The sequence below is a fragment of the Condylostylus longicornis genome, unplaced genomic scaffold (assembly GCF_029603195.1).
Source record: "Condylostylus longicornis isolate FDR11 unplaced genomic scaffold, ASM2960319v2 ptg000157l, whole genome shotgun sequence".
Lineage (NCBI taxonomy): Eukaryota > Metazoa > Arthropoda > Insecta > Diptera > Dolichopodidae > Condylostylus > Condylostylus longicornis.
In genome coordinates, this window is record NW_026578125.1 from 290,738 (window position 1) to 307,500 (window position 16,763).

Here is a 16,763-nt window from a genome sequence, read left to right on the forward strand (position 1 = left end):
TAAGTTGTTCAGCAAAAATTATATACACCTTATTGATATGAATACGTAATACATAACATATTATGAGAATTAAGAATACATTTTAAACTTCTTTTTTGCTGCTGTTATTCATAAATTGAAGTTGAGAAAAGGGTGTTGCAGATTTTTCTCAAATCTTTCAGAAAAAAATAAAAAACATCCAAATAATAGATACGATGCATTATTTTTCTGTTATTTAATATAATATTAAAATATATTAAAAGTCGCATGATAAAAAATCGTAATGTTTACGTACTTATGTGCTAGAAAACATACTTATATCTACATATTTACATGCGTAAGTATATCGGCATTACGATAAAAAATATAAGAAAATAAAACAAAATTGTGGAAACGATAAAATATTCAAAGGCTTTACAAATTTAATATTATTCATTTAATTAACAGACGAAGTGAACAAAAACCTAAAATTTTAACAAACAAGTTGCATACAAGTTGCATATGATGTGAAAATATATGTCTGACCTAAGTTTTAAGTCTCTAGCTCTTTACGTTTTCAACTGGACGGCTTAACAGTCGGCGGATGGACGGACTTTGCGGAGTTGAAAATGCATATGAATGTTACATATGTACGTTTTGATAAACTGAATATTGCCCCTATGCAATATAAAGTCGGATATGAAATATTTATTAACATCTTTAGACATAGTGTTAGACAGTTTAATTGAAAAAAGTTCTTGTTGCATTCTTAGCGCAATTGGTACATTGATTGTCGAAAATTTGCACTAGGACTGGTGCGGGAGTGTTTGGGCCAAGAATCGAATATTTCAAAGCTAGTTAAAGTTAATGAATTTATTTATTAAAAATCTGATCTATTTATACAAAAATTATACTACTTAAAAATAATTATTTCCCACAGTAATAGACTAGTAAGCAATTTTATACATTTTTAAATTTCATAATTTTCCCATGTTAACTTACGTATCATATAGGTTTCCAATTTAGTTAAAGTAAAATTAACCAATAAAATATACGTAATTTGACTACTGCTAAAATATTGTGAGAAAGTTATGTATAGGAAAATATTTACATTAACTAAATATAATGTTTGTAGGTACATGTGCGTTAATATTAAGTTATAAAAATTTAGAATTTTAGCAATTTTTGTATTTAAATAAATGAGAAAATAATAATAAAAAATATAGAATTCAAAATAATTGTTGTTACACAACACATAGACTTATAATAGCTGCATTTATATAACGATTTTTTGAACAATTGGAGACACGCGTTTCAGTTCACTTTCAAATAAAGCTTGGTAACTAAATGACTGTTTCTCTTTCCAAGATCTTGCCAGGTATGAGAACCTCCAATACGTCACCACTTTTGACTCCACCTTGCAAATTTTCACTAAATTTTTTAGTGTTTTTTCATCAAAAAATACAACCATAATTGGTTGGTAAAAATACTTAAATTTTTTTAAACGTTAGCTATTTCATGAGCAAGTCAATAAAAAATAAGGTTGGGTCAAACCAATGGTTTGTATTGTAACACTTTTCCCTTCAACAAGTGAATTCTGCTTTTAAATACAGTCTATGTATACCTATCACACTATTAAAATTATTTTCATTCATGTACAAAACTATTTTTAGGATTGCATATATTTAGGATGATGCATATATGCAGTCTTTGAAATAAAGCAAGTATTAATATTAAAGCAAGTATTAAAATGGGGTTAACATAATGCTCGATTTTAAGGTTTAATTGTGTGAGTTAAGAAAAATAATTATATTTTTTAATGTCATGGAATTTACCGTTATCTTTTTGCGTTTATAGAAATTTGAAAAAGTTTGCGGTTTCGGAAATATAAGATGTCAAAAATTCAGATTTTACAAATTTCAAGAGGCGATAACTGGAGAGGGGGTGGAGATGGAAAAAAATTTTCTTCCAACGAAATGAACTATTTATTAATGTCTAAAAGCCCGAAAATTTCAAGCTTTTACAGGCTGGGGTCTAAAACTAATTAAAATTGCTGAAAATGTGGGTTAGCACAGAAAAATTACAATTTTCATTTGTCCATTGGACTACTCTGGTGACAAATACATTACATCAACAACAGTTTCAGTTTAAAGTTTTCAAAATTGAATTGTTTGATGTATTTAATAAGAAAACAAGTCAGCAGAGAATTTGATTAGAGTCAAATTTGAAAATTTTCAAATTTCAAAATTTTCTTTAAAAAAATTTCAGCAACAAAACTTGAATCTTCCGTCTGTGTCCGTGATTGATTGTTAATATCATAATATTAAGAGTATAATATTGATATTACAATATCAATAGCACATGCCTTCTGGTAGAATAAAACAGAAAATATCATAATATCGTCTGTCTTTACTTTATTATTTTTATATTTTAAAGCACTATTTACGTGCTGAAAGATGAAGCGATTTTATAATTTTGATGTTATCTAGTTTTTTCTATGACGTACGATGAAAAGTTTAATTGTTAGAATTAAGAACTTTAAATTCCTGAATTTGAGTTTTTTCAGTCATCACAAAACTTCCGTAGGTATCGTGGGTTCGTCATAGAGATATACATTTATTAACGGTCGGCCGCTACACCTACACTTCAGACCAAAGATTTGAAGCAATGCACTCTCCGCATGCTGAAGATTGGACACTCAGAATAAGATATGCACAAAGAAAAGATTCAGGAATGTATGAATGCCAGATATCTACAACTCCACCTATAGGACATTCTGTTTATTTAAGTGTTGTAGGTAAGGCTATCTTACTAAAAAATTTTAGTGCTAAATAAAGAAGATATTTTATTTTCTTAAATTAGAACCTATCACAAATATAGTTGGTGCACCTGAGCTTCATATTAATAAAGGTTCAACAATTAATTTAACTTGTGTAGTCCGATATGCTCCGGAACCTCCCCCATCTATTGTATGGTCGCATGATAGTCAGGTAAAAACATGAACTTTTGGTGCATTTGGTCAATTTTAATTTTTTAAATTATAAATTTTGTTTAATTTACAAAATTTTATTTTAAAAATAATTTATAAATTTTTAACTTGTTAATTACACTTTTTAGATTATAAATTTTGATTCACCCAGAGGCGGTATATCGTTAGTAACAGAAAAGGGTACTTTAACAACAAGTCGTCTATTAGTTCAAAAAGCTGTACAAGCAGATTCTGGAAGATACACTTGTGCTCCTTCAAATGCGAATCCAGCAACTGTAAGAGTTCACATTGTTGATGGTAAATCAAACATAATTTTAATTATTACGTTAAAGTGGAATTTGTTTTCCATACTGTAACAGGCAGGATGATTCATCAACAAGCTCTTTACCATATACCATCATTTAGATCAGAAAAAACGTTAAAATGAATGTGAAATCACTTTTTACTGTACCAATTTTGTGCTACCGGAAGCATATATAATCTCTGCAGTCATTATATATTTTGTTGAGCTGATGAATTTTCTTGCACTTTTGTTTTGTGTTTTTCTTTCAGGGGTAGGTCGTTGTTCCTCGAGCAAGAACATCCCTTCTGAGAGCCTCATTTCGATATTTTTCTTTTTGGATATTTGTTTTTTGGAAATTTCCCCGCTCTTGCCAATAAAATCTTGTAGTTACTTAATTATGTTATTGTAGTTACTTATTTGTCTTGCTTAAATAAAACAAATTACTTTTTATTTCAAATTTTGAATGCTTTTCTCTCCTAAAATACGAGCGGTATAAAATCAGTTCATATCTTATCATTAGACCTTTAATAAGCTCTTTTACAAAAAAAGTAATGGAGTGTTAAAAAGAAAAATTATTGAAAAAATTCTGACAAGCAATGTCTATTGAACACTCAGTTAGTTGACCTAAATACCGGTAATTATTGTAATATTTATATTTGTTTATACAGTGTGTACATGACTCAAGGATATTCCTGGATAAAAAACACCAACAGACATTTCGATCTTTGGGCCCTCCTTTACGAATTGTGAGGCGTCAAAATTGGAATTTCTGAAAATCATTTAAGTTTTGTTTTTGAAAGCAACTTTTACCACTGGCAAGTAGGGGCAAGTTTTTTTGGTTTGAAAGCATTTTGTAACTCTATTTCGGGTGCACTTTCGAGTCTCGGACACCTTGTATTATATTATTATAATACCTATTTATATTTATTATAAAATTAATGTTTTTAAATTTTTCCACATAAAATGTTATGTATATGTAGATAAGCAGTTTGAACTTTTAGAATTAAAAGAAACCAAAATACGTGAACAATATTATTCCTAAATATTCTAAGGAATCACCCGCAAAAATCTTAACCCTAGTGCTCGTATACGTATACGTATAAGTACACTATTTTGATTTCAAAATATTACACTCACAAATAATATTCCTTTTTACAAAAGTTTTTAACTTTGTGATCGTTGCAGGAGAACATCCGGCTGCTATGCACCATGGAGCTTCATCTCGTTGTCTTATTCCAGTATCAACCGGTTTTCTTTTTAAAGTTGGATTTTTCATGCATATTTTACAAAAAATGATGTTGAAAATATCACAATGTTTTAGGAATAATTTTTTAACTTAGTTAACTAGTTAATTAATTTTATATTAAATTATTATGAGTATAAATTTCAAAATTATATTTTGTATTCTGTATATAATTTAAATTTCTGCAATCTAAAGCAAATGGAGTATTGATTAGAGCAATTAGCATACCAATTAAGGTATACATATTATGTTGTGATTAGAAATATACAATATATTTTGGACATGTACATATGCATGCTTATACGCCTATTTATGTGCAATGTCATTGTTTTTGTGTTATTAGCACGCCCGTTATCTTTGGATTATTTGATTTTATTTAATTGTAGAGTACCAAACAATTGCCGAACTATATTACGAATGTTAAAATTTCACTTCATGTCAATTTCGAGTAGTTAATCATGAAATTGAAGAACTTTTTCTCAACTATAACATACAATATGAATTGTGTGAGAAATAAAAGCAAAATGAATTAAAAATAAAATTAAATCTTAAGTTATATGTATTCAAATTTAGTTTAGTTTTACACTGTAAAAGATTGTGAAATATTTTGCATTTTATGATTCCCGATCCAGTTACATAAGCACTATTCCTACGCTCATAACAAATCTAACTATTGAAGTCGTGAGACTTCCGAAGGCGTCACAAAGCCCTGTCGAAAGCATTTGAGCCGCAGCCTCACACTCAAATAGTAGATGCTCAGCTGGCTCGCACTTTTCCAAGTGTAAACGACACAGCTCACTCTCCACCTTGCCAATCCTTTTCAGATAAACCATGATGAGACAACATCCAGAGAGTACCTCAAGCACGAACATCAATTCTATACGACTTAACGAGATCAGCTCTCTCCATACCTTGTCTGGGGGCCCCATAAAGTTTTTGAATTCATCAATTCATGGCCAGCGACTTCGACTTCTCTGTAGCACCGATATTATCATCTAACATCCTCTCCATTAATTTGAGAAGGACGAAGACAAACTTACTGACCTGTGTAATTTGTAAAGCCGTTGACCGGCACTCCTTGGGCGAAAAGCATGGCGGAAAAAAATACCATCAACGCCGAAAAACTTGTGAAAATTGCAGAACGAGCCCAAAAAATATTCTTCTGATCAAAGAGTTTTCCGAAGAGACCCCATATCCTAATTCTCACTACGCAGTTCCTCCTTGAATGGCCGTCAGTATTTCGATTTGATCCTGACCCTAACAGCTTGCAATCGGGAAAGTGCTTCAGAGAAACAATATTGCATTAACAGCCTTGCAACTATCGGAACCACCTGCACCACGCAGAAGGCTCGCCCAGTTTTTGTGTTAGACCTCCGAACTTCTCCTTTATATTTTGTTCTCTTGGCATCATTGAAAAATTTCTTTTAACTTTTCTTCATTTCGACAAGCTCGGCATCGTTCCGATCGATACGAGATATGCTTCCTCTCCCTGTCTCCCATCTCTCTCCCCGCTGCCTCCACTCAACCCGATATATTAAAAACAATGTGCAAGTGATCAAACAGGGATTTTTTTAAGGCACATGTCATTTTTTTATTTGGAAGGTCACGAATGAACTACATAAGATAAGATCTAAGATCTTCCTGCATACTGCATTTATAAAGATGAGTTCGTTATTTCTATTAACTATATCTAAGTTATTTTGCAATAAGAATCCAAATAGGTACTCACCTCTTAAATTTGTATTATCACAGCCCATTATAAGCCCTTTACTTTTCCTCCGGCAGTAATCCATAACGTTCTGTACGCCCTCTCTATGTCCCCTGTTCTGCTTTCCGATAAAGTATCCAGAAGCACAAATTAGAATCCGACTTTCACCAGTTTGTCGTACCACGGTCTTCACTGTCATCAAGTTAACTCCAGAGTTAGAAGAAATTTATTAAGCAGTTTTAATTATAAATTAAAACAGAGTTAAATAGCTTTATTAAATCTCCTCGCTGCTTCTATCCATCCATCCGAAACATTAATCGCAGGAGTCTTTTCGGTTGGTGTTTCCACCCAGCATTCACCGCTACTGAATCAGTTTCCAGGGAACCCTCCCAAGTAACAATTTCCAAGAGTAATACCCTAAAAAATTTAAACAATTTACAAAAAATCTCATAAAACTTTCATACAACACTCGAATACTCTCATAATTTTTTTTTCTGTTTTTTGTTTTTATGCAACTCTCGTAAGGTTCTTACAATAAAGACTTAGCACTTGTAGTGTTAAAAATTCTGCAACTCTCATAGCAGAACTTCTTTCACGAAGCCATAAAAAATTTTAATTCTCATAAAGTATTTTTTAAAAGATATCAACTGTTATAGAATTTTGTTCTTAAAAGAATTGTTTTAAAAGTATAGTTGTTAGGCATGGCCATTTTAGTATTGTAATTTTTCCTTATCTAAATTTTAACCCTAACAAGATTTAGAAATAAAATATTAAAGAGTTAAAAAATATGTATAAAAATTTTTAAATGTTTAATTATTTTTAGTTGGCGTTGCTTTTTTTCGAAGCACAATATCAATTTTATCAATAAAATTTTAATGCCAGCAGCTTTTTGATTTATAATCATGACAAAAAATTATTTTAATTTCCCATATTTATAATTTTATAATATTAAATTTTTGAATACAAATATTTATTGATTACATATCATAGACGTAAACACATGTATATTTTGTTTCATTTTTGTTAAAAAAATAATTATTAAAAGAGGAATACATATATATGTATTTTTTCGAAGTTAAAGTTCGAAGTAAGACCGATATATTTATTCTACAATATATTGCTTTCTCTTTCTAGTAACACTATTATAAATGGCTTGTGAGAGTTTTCGTAACTCTCGTACTAGTTTTGGTATGAGAGTTATATGTTTTAAAAACTCTTTAAATGGAAGCTCTCTTTGCAAGAATTAATAACTCTTGTGCTCTTTTCTTCCACTGGGGTCTTTTAGTGTTCTACAAGACTGAAATTATAAATATAATATTTTTTAAGAATTCTCAATACAGCTCTACAAGGGTCTTATGAGATAAACATTGTTAGTTGGGCATGCCACTGTCCAACTTCCGGTCTTCCTACTTCCTTTGCTGGCAGAGTTGCACCCGACAAATGCAATAACTGATGACATTGTTCAACTCAGGCATTTTCATATTCATATTCGGCAAACAGATATCGACCGAGATTGTTAAGTCCGAACGCTTCCTTTCCAATGACTTGCCTTTAATCAGTTCTTAGTCCTGAAATATCTTTGAAACTCGGAAGTCCAAAGGCTTTCACCCTGTTTCCGACCTATTACGTACTGCGGCCAACTGGTCCCTCATCAAGCCACCGGTTTTCGCTGCCTTGTTGTCTGGTTTTGTATGGCTGTGGATTTTGACTACCATTTTGGGTGTTCTACTGTGCCATGATATTGATGTCTGGGTGGTTCGGTGTTCTGGTTCAACCTCCAATTTGGATTTTTTTAGATCTTTTTGCAGTTTTTCGCTGAACTGTTGCATCTGCTCCTTTTTTAGACTTGAAAAGGGCGAATCAACTTTGCCTCATATATAGTTACCCCTTAGTCCACCAATCGCTTAAACTTGTACCACTAATCTTCACCTTTCCAAAGGTATCTAAATCCTTTCCGGCAATGGTGGTTCATCAGCGCGATACTCTCGCTTTTCGTCGGAGAGTAATGATATCTGGGAACATTTGTCGTTTCTCAGGTCCTCATAGTTCATATTCGCTTATTTAGCTTGGTAAGCCCATAACTGTCGATGTGCTGGCTGTATAGTTGATCACAAACGTCACAGGCACCGAAGCCATACTCATCGAAATCACTGGCTCGCTGGAAACTGAAAATGTTACTTATGGCGCAATACTGGTTCGTAGCACTGCAGTCGACTTCTCTCGAAGGTACGCCTCATATTTCACTCACCTTTTATTTGTAAATAAGGTTTTTGAGATAATTTTGAGGTCACGTTTGCAGCTTTCTCCCGTTATTTTTCGAATTTTTAATTTAACGTGCAATCTATTTTATTTCCTTACTTATAAGTATACCCAATGGAATAAGATTTGGGAATTGGAAAATGTTATTTTCATAAATTAACCCGATTTATATTTTTCCTCTGACAATCAAATCAATAAATTACTTATTTCAAAAAATTGTAAGAAAAAAGTTACATTGTATAAGACTTATATACTAATTTGAACCTAAACTTAAATTTATACTGTAAAATAATTGTTTTTTCAAATTGTAGCTTTTTAGAATAGGTTAGAATAAAAATATTAATTATTTTGAAATTTCGTTGCTTCTTCAAGGTAAAAACATAATATTTTATTTTTAATAATATAATAAAGCATTCATATTTTATGATATGAATCATCAGAATTACAATTATTAATTATTACTTGTATAATGCATAGTAGAATAAATTCGTATATGCTTATACACACAGATAATACTTTCAAATAGCTGTATACATTCAATCGTACAAATACATGAGTAAAAGCGTCTCATAAAAAAAGAAACATGACACGCCAAAATTAAAAATATTCCAAAATACACGTGTACACATAATAATTTATATTGTCTAATAATACATATTCATGATGAACACTCATGCGTACACATATAATTATCTCATGCAGCAAAATTTTCATTTTGCTGAGATTTCCCCCTATCAACACTCGCTCTTACACATTTGATTATACCACAAAGGAAAATTTGTATTACGCTGAGTTTGCGCTCTGCCAGCACTCGTTCATACACATTATATTTAAATTGTTTTATATATACCAAATTTTATTTTTACTGAGCTCTCGCCCACTTACCAAACAAACAAACACATTATTCTAATATATTACTTTTTCTAATACTATTGCAGTAGTAAGAAACAAGACAAAAAAAACAAAACGTAGAATGGGAATAAAAAGAAAATAGAAAAAGAGAATGAGAGCAATATTCTTAAATAATGGAACACATAGCTTGATGTTGGGATTATGTATACCAATATCTTTTTACCGAACGAATTGTGAATACAATAAGTAAGCTATATGATGGCAACAAATTTTGCATATCGAGTTTTCGGTGGAAACGCACTTCTTCATAGTTGAGAAGTGTAAATAAACTATTTTTAGCAATCCATCTGTCAGTCGGATTGTGTGGACACGTGTGTATCTCAAGTTCGGCAGAACCGAATTTTGATGGAATTTTATATGTTAGCTTATTTCGACTATTGCAGAGATCGATCAACTTTTGGGATATATTATTAGGCCTCGGGAACTAAACTTTCTAGCGCGTCTGTTTTACATTTTTGATCACTATCAAGAAAATATTCAACAGATTTACTTGAAACTTCATATATAAGCTTCACCCGACTGTCCGCGAAAACTCCTAACTTTTGGAAGAAATCAAGCGCCATCATCTGGACGTTTAGTACAGGCCAAATTTACATTTTTGCGTATATAAAGAGAAATAATCAACCGATTTAATCAAATTTCAATTAAAATGTAATATTTCAATTCTTCGTATTAAAACAATGAACATATATGTAGATATCTTTTGAAAACATTTTTTTGAAAAGATCAGGGCTCGGAAACTGATCTGAGTGCCGATTTTACATCTTTTACCATATCTACGGAGAGCCTTGGTAGAATTTCTTGACATTTGATATTTGAGGTCCGGTTGTTACCAAAACTAACTGGCGAGCATTTCAGTGAATTTGGGTAGCACAAAGCGAAACTCTACTAAGAGCCAAATTTACATTTTTCTAGGTATGTTAACTATAAGCTTACTAATGCCCCAAAAATTGGAAAAAAGTATTTAACAGGCATTTTTATAATATTCTGTAATACTTTCACTTAACTAGACAATACACATTGCGGTTGGTTATGTACTGACCACTTCAGATTTCTTTTTTTTTGATAACAAAAAATTTTGAATGAATTGCAAAATTTCATGATTATCTATTGTAATTTCTACTACTATGTTTTGCTTTCGCTTTTAAATAACTGTTATCAATTAATTAAAAGTACAGAATTAAATAAAAATTGGTAATATCTACTACTTTTTTATATTGATTTGTAAAAAATGTTGTTTAATAATCAAGTGAATGTTAAGAATGCTTTTTGTACATTGTTCAAAATATTAAAAGAGGCGGAACGGCGGAAAATATGAAGGGCCGCAATTTTTGGAAACTAATTAAGCTTTTAAGAGTCAGGTGTAATTTTGTAATACAAAATAATTTAATCTTCAAATATATTATAAAAATAATATAAAAACAAGAATTATAACAGAAACAATAAAACAAAATCTGATGTGATCAGCACATAACTGACAGCAATGTGTATTGTCTAGATTAGTAAAAGGGTTAAAGAATATTATAAAAATGTGTATAAAATACTTCCTTCCAATTTTTAGGACATTAGTAAGCTCTTAGTTAACATACCTAAAAACAAGTAAATTTTGTTCTTAGTATAGTTTCGCTTTGTACTTTCCGAATTTCCTGAAATGCTCGTCAGATAGTTTGGGTAAGAACTAGAACTCAAATATCAAATTACAAGAAATTCCAACAATTTCTTCCGTAGATACGGTGAAAAATGTAAAATCGGCCCGCGAATCAGTTTTCGAGCCCTGATTTTTCCAAAAAATTTATATGATCATTTTTTTCACACCTCGAATTTAAATATTATTAAATTTCGATGAAATCAGTTGATTATTTCTTTTTATATACGCAAAAATGTATATTTCGCTGACAGCTGACTTCTTCCAAAAGTTGGGAGTTTTCGCAGACATGATCATCCGATTTCATTGAAATTTAATAGGTAAATTCTTCGTATTAAAACCATGAACAATAAAATTTTTTGGAAAGATCAAGGGTCGAAAACTGATCTGAGGACCGATTTTACATTTTTTTCCCATATTTACGGAGCGAATTGATGGAATTTCTTGGAATTTGATATTTGAATTCTAGCTGTTACCGAAACTAACTGACGAGCATTTCAGTGAATTTGGGTAGCACAATGCGAAACTGTACTAAGAGCTAAATTTACATTTTTCTAGGAATGGTAACTATAAGTTTACTGATGCCCTAACAATTGAAACAAATATTTAACAGGCATTTCTATAATATTCTGTAGCAGTATCACATAGCTAGATAATACACATTGCGGTCGGTCTATGCTGGCCACATCAGGTATTTTTAATTGTTTTAATTTTTTAATATTCTTCTAATTTAGTCGTTTGTAGCAAAAAAAAAACCCAAGATATGATCTCCACTATTGTGTGTGTAAAATTTATTCATAGTTGGCATTAATTTAAAAAACGTGGGGGATAAGACCGACAATATCAGCTTTTGCCAGTATGAGAAGTATATTACGACAGCCTCACTTTATAGCTAATTTTCACATAAATGTATTGAAAAAATTTGTGAAAATTTGGTGTCGATTGCATTATTCGTTTTTGAGTTATCGTGCGAACAGACGTTGGATGGACAGAAATGTCTAAATGTCGACACAGAATTTTAGGCTGAGCAAGAATATTATATGTATGTATGTCCATACCGGAGACGACTCCTTCAAGTGGTTACAAACTCCACACTAAAGTGAAAATTCGTGAAGGGTATAAAAAGTCTGTTGTCTCATCATAAGTTACGACGCTATAAGCTATTAGTAAATTTGTAAAGACGAAATGTATGCTACAATTTTGCTTTACACTTATAGTATAAAAATTTAAAATTTGTTTGTTGTATATGTAAACATAAAATGTCGGTATAAGCAGTGCTCGAAGTGAGGCGGGATGGAGTGGGATGCCATCCCAGTACTTTTAAATAATTGGAAGTCCATCCTACTACTTAATAGGAGAGAAAAATTCGTTCCGAAACATGTTTTTTAAAATTTAAGAAAATTTTCTAATGAATTTTAAAATTTCTTTAACAAAAAATTAAATATATGTAATTTTAAATAAGACCAATTTCAAATAGTAAAGTATAATATTTTTTTCTATTAATGAAATTTCCGTTACTACTTAGTAGTCTATGCATTTCTTTGGTAACAATTTGCACACTTTTTTATTCAATTTTTAGTTGATTTAATTTTGAATATAAAATATTTTCGTTAGTTTACTTCCAAAGTTTGGTAAATTTTGTTTAGTTGTTTTTTTAAAAAATAACTAAAGTAATACTTCTTTTTTTTTTTATTTTTTTTTTTTACCATCCCACCACTTTGAGTATCCTACTTCGACCACTGGGTATAAATAAGTATTGCTAACAAATCTTTTATATCATATAACCTACAATACATAAATAATAATATGTAGTTACTTGGTGTAGCAATTTTGCTGTCAATACGATATACATATATGTACACATATGTATATATATTTATTATATTTAAATTTATATAAAAGATATATGTATTTACAAAAGTTGCATGTATTTTTTTTGTGGAAATATTCTATTATAAATAATATTAATTCATACAGGCATATTCATAGGTGTATAGCATGCATATATGTTTCTCTTTCAAAAAGTAATTGCTCTTCGCAGCGTGTTGATTAATGAAATGTTGAAATTGAAAAAAGAGATTGGCTACAAAAAATTTTTTACTTGAAAAAAAGAAGAAAACAGAAATGCTGTAGAAATTTTTATATTTAATTATTCATCCAAAGTAGTTTTGATTGGTAAATGCCATGATAAAAATTAATAAATAAGTAAATTTAAACTCGATACCAAATTATAAAATAAAATACATATAGTAAAAATTTCAGATATGCGTCAAAAATTATTGTATGAAATTCGGGAAACGAATAAAATGTTAAAAATTATTTTAAGAAATTATCTTGGATTTTGATTTTCTATACATATTAACAGCTTTAAACCTTGTAGGCCAGACTTAAACCCTGCAGTGTCGCGTAAAACATATATGAATCAATCCATAAAATTTCTTTTTATGTTTTGTAATTAGGCATTTTATGCTATTTGAAATGGAAAATAATTCGTCGCCTGTAAATAATTTGATTTACGAAAAATTCCATAGGTATCCAAGGATGATCTTTCAGAGTATGCAATCCATTTTTCATTATCTCTATTTTTATAGATCCTTAGATAAACTATGCATCTATTTTTATAGATCCTTAGATAAACAAGATCCACAAAATTAGTCATCGTATAGTAATATATGTCGGAAAACCATATTTGCGCAGTACAATAAGAATTTGGCTTACAATAAGAATGTAGCCAATCAAAGAAAAAAGTAGCCAATCAAAATCCAATGGGACACATTATCAGGACCCGAATTATTATCACTTAATTGTTGTTATTATTTATTTAGTTATTTATTTTCATGCTTAGTTCAAACATTTATAATTACTTAACTTAAATTATGTATGTACATCTACTTAACTTAATTAGAAATTATTATTATTTTATATTTACTTAAAAATAATGAAATAAAAAGATGCTTTGTTGGTAAAAAGTTTAACTCAAAAATACTTAAGAAAAACAAAAAAGCATTGCAAAGCCAGTAAATTATTAATGTAGGTCAGTAAATTATTCAAATATATAAAATATTATATATGATATTTACATCTGTATTAAATATCATATCAAGAGCTAATGACCTTACAAACTGTACAGCTAATGTAATTTTTGGAAAAGGGTGTTCTTAAGTTGGACAACAACAGCTAACATTCTAGAAATGGGTTCGTTCTTCCCATAATTTGTGTGACGATAAGGCAGACAAAAAATTTTATTATTCCGAAAGTGAGAGTCTAAGATATTTTTATCATACTCAAAGCCTATGCGACTCATAAACACCTGTAAAATAAACAAAATATCTCCAACAATTTTTCGATTTTCTAGCGTTTTCATTTGAAGTAATAATAATCTGTTTCGAAATCGTGGGAGAATAAGAGGGTTTTCCCACTGAAAGTTCCGAAAAGCGTACCTTAAAATTTTTTTTTTAACTGCCTCCAATCTATTAATATGGTCTCGGTAAGAAGGAGACCAAACCTGACTTGCATATTCAAGATGTGGCCGAACCAACGAAACACACAAGCATTTTATAAGGTGGGGATTATTGAACTTCTTTGAAAAACACAGCCTAAAACTCAATTAGCTTATTATTCATGGCGTCGTAGTGTTGTCTAAAAGTCAACTTATTGTCAAATAAAATCCTTAGATCTTTAATAGAATTAACTCGCTTAAGTAAATCTTTATTTAAGAAATAGCTTAAGGATCAATAAGGTTAGAATAAGGTTGAAATTGGTTTTGATGAAATAGAAGAACATTGCTTCAAAACAATTTTGGTGATATTATGCGGTTCCGAAAAGCAATCATTGTTTACGGTTTCCAAATAAAAGCAAACTTAAGCTGACGAAAGACCTATTTCTGGTAGGGGTCGACGAATGTAGTTAGGAAAGTATTCGAAATTTTGAGGGTTTACATTGAAAAGATTATTTGAGTAAGCACTAGAGAAAAATTTTTCAAACATTGATCAGATTTTCTTTTAAAATTAACAAATTTCCGAAAGGGCTTGGGATTTTGCTTAAATTCGAAAGAGCAATTTGACAAATAATTTTTGCATGAATGTTTAAATAAATCAAATAAATTTACGATAACAGAATAGGATTCCGAACTCCTAGTATTAACATATTTTCTCCATGCTTTAAAGAAATTAAATGCCAAAGAATCAGCCCAAAAAAGATTACTCAGATCAAAGCAATTAATTTCATTCACAATCCTTTTGAAAACTTCATCAATGGAAAAATTCTTTCCAGACAGGAAAACATCGGCCGAATGACAAGCGAAAATATTAGAAATTATCGCAGATTCGTTAAGCCTTATAAACAATAATGAATTAACAACAATATCTCCCGTTAGTCCAATTACATTTTCAAGAGTTATTGGATACACCACCAATCTGACAAAGATTACAAGACACATTAAAATTGAGAGTATCTGTTGCCCAACAATATCAGTTCTAATAATCGAAACTCCACCCTCCTCAAAGATATTAAAACAAAATATTTTATCTTTATATCTTACATTTTTGATATAATTAATTTTTTTAGAAAAATGATCAGATTTTAAACTAAAATTTGAGTACATTTGACACTAATCATTGGCATACCTTAGAGAAATTCTTTCAATTAAAAAACATATTTCTGAACAATTCATTGTTGTAGCTTTAACAGCCTCGAGGCTTTTAATCCTATTTCTTCCCTCTTTCCAATACGCCGAAGGCGTTTATATCAGATCCGGACAAGCCCCTATAAGGTTCTTGAAAAAAATGAAAACAAACCAATTCAGGAAAAATTTATAATCAGATATAAATATTTAAGATAATAATTTTTTCCCATACGATTATTTTCCTTATACTTCTTCACAAAAAATTAAGCTAATGAACCGAAAATCAAATTCGAAATATTTCTTATGTACACACAACCGCTTGAACGCTAAATTTTTTATCTAATAAATGTTAAATTAGTTTTGGTTACATGATACGCATTGCAAAGAATAAGGGAGGTTATGTGATTGCACCAAATCTCGAATGTTGAGTTTTCACCCTTCTCAGTAGTAGGGAAGCATAAAAAAACTGTTTTCAGACAGATGTCCGTTTGTCTAATTGTCCACAAGTTAGAACACAAGAAAATGAACATCTCGGATTTATCATTATCATTATCATTATCATTATCATTATCATTATCATTATCATTATCATTATCATTATCATTATCATTATCATTATCATTATCATTATCATTATCATTATCATTATCATTATCATTATCATTATCATTATCATTATCATTATCATTATCATTATCATTATCATTATCATTATCATTATCATTATCATTATCATTATCATTACATTATCCATTACCATTATCATTATCATTATCGTTATCATTATCATTATTATTATCATTATCATTGTCTATTACCATTATCATTATCATTATCATTATCATTATCATTATCATTATCATTATCATTATCATTATCATTATCATTATCATTATCATTATCATTATCATTATCATTATCATTATCATTATCATTATCATTATCATTATCATTATCATTATCATTATCATTATCATTATCATTATCATTATCATTATCATTATCATTATCATTATCATTATCATTATCATTATCATTATCATTATCATTATCATTATCATTATCATTATCATTATCATTATCATTATCATTATCATTATCATTATCATTATCATTATCATTATCATATCATTATCATTATC

General features: G+C 29.8%; 1 protein-coding gene across 5 annotated transcripts in view; it reads left to right on the forward strand.

The window, feature by feature from the left end:
- LOC129616016 (zwei Ig domain protein zig-8) overlaps nt 1–13,942 on the forward strand; it is a 158,823-nt gene extending 144,881 nt beyond the window's left edge. For 4 of the 5 annotated variants that reach the window (XM_055531435.1, XM_055531436.1, XM_055531437.1 and 1 more), the window contains exons 4-7: nt 2,545–2,755; nt 2,821–2,948; nt 3,076–3,244; nt 4,416–13,942. In XM_055531435.1, coding sequence (XP_055387410.1) covers nt 2,545–2,755; nt 2,821–2,948; nt 3,076–3,244; nt 4,416–4,570 — 663 coding nt within the window. In that variant the 3' untranslated portion in view covers nt 4,571–13,942. Of the gene's footprint in view, nt 1–2,544; nt 2,756–2,820; nt 2,949–3,075; nt 3,245–3,306; nt 3,401–4,415 lie in introns of those variants that run through there. The other variant, XM_055531439.1, reaches the window with a different exon arrangement.
- Nucleotides 13,943–16,763: the final 2,821 nt, after the last annotated feature.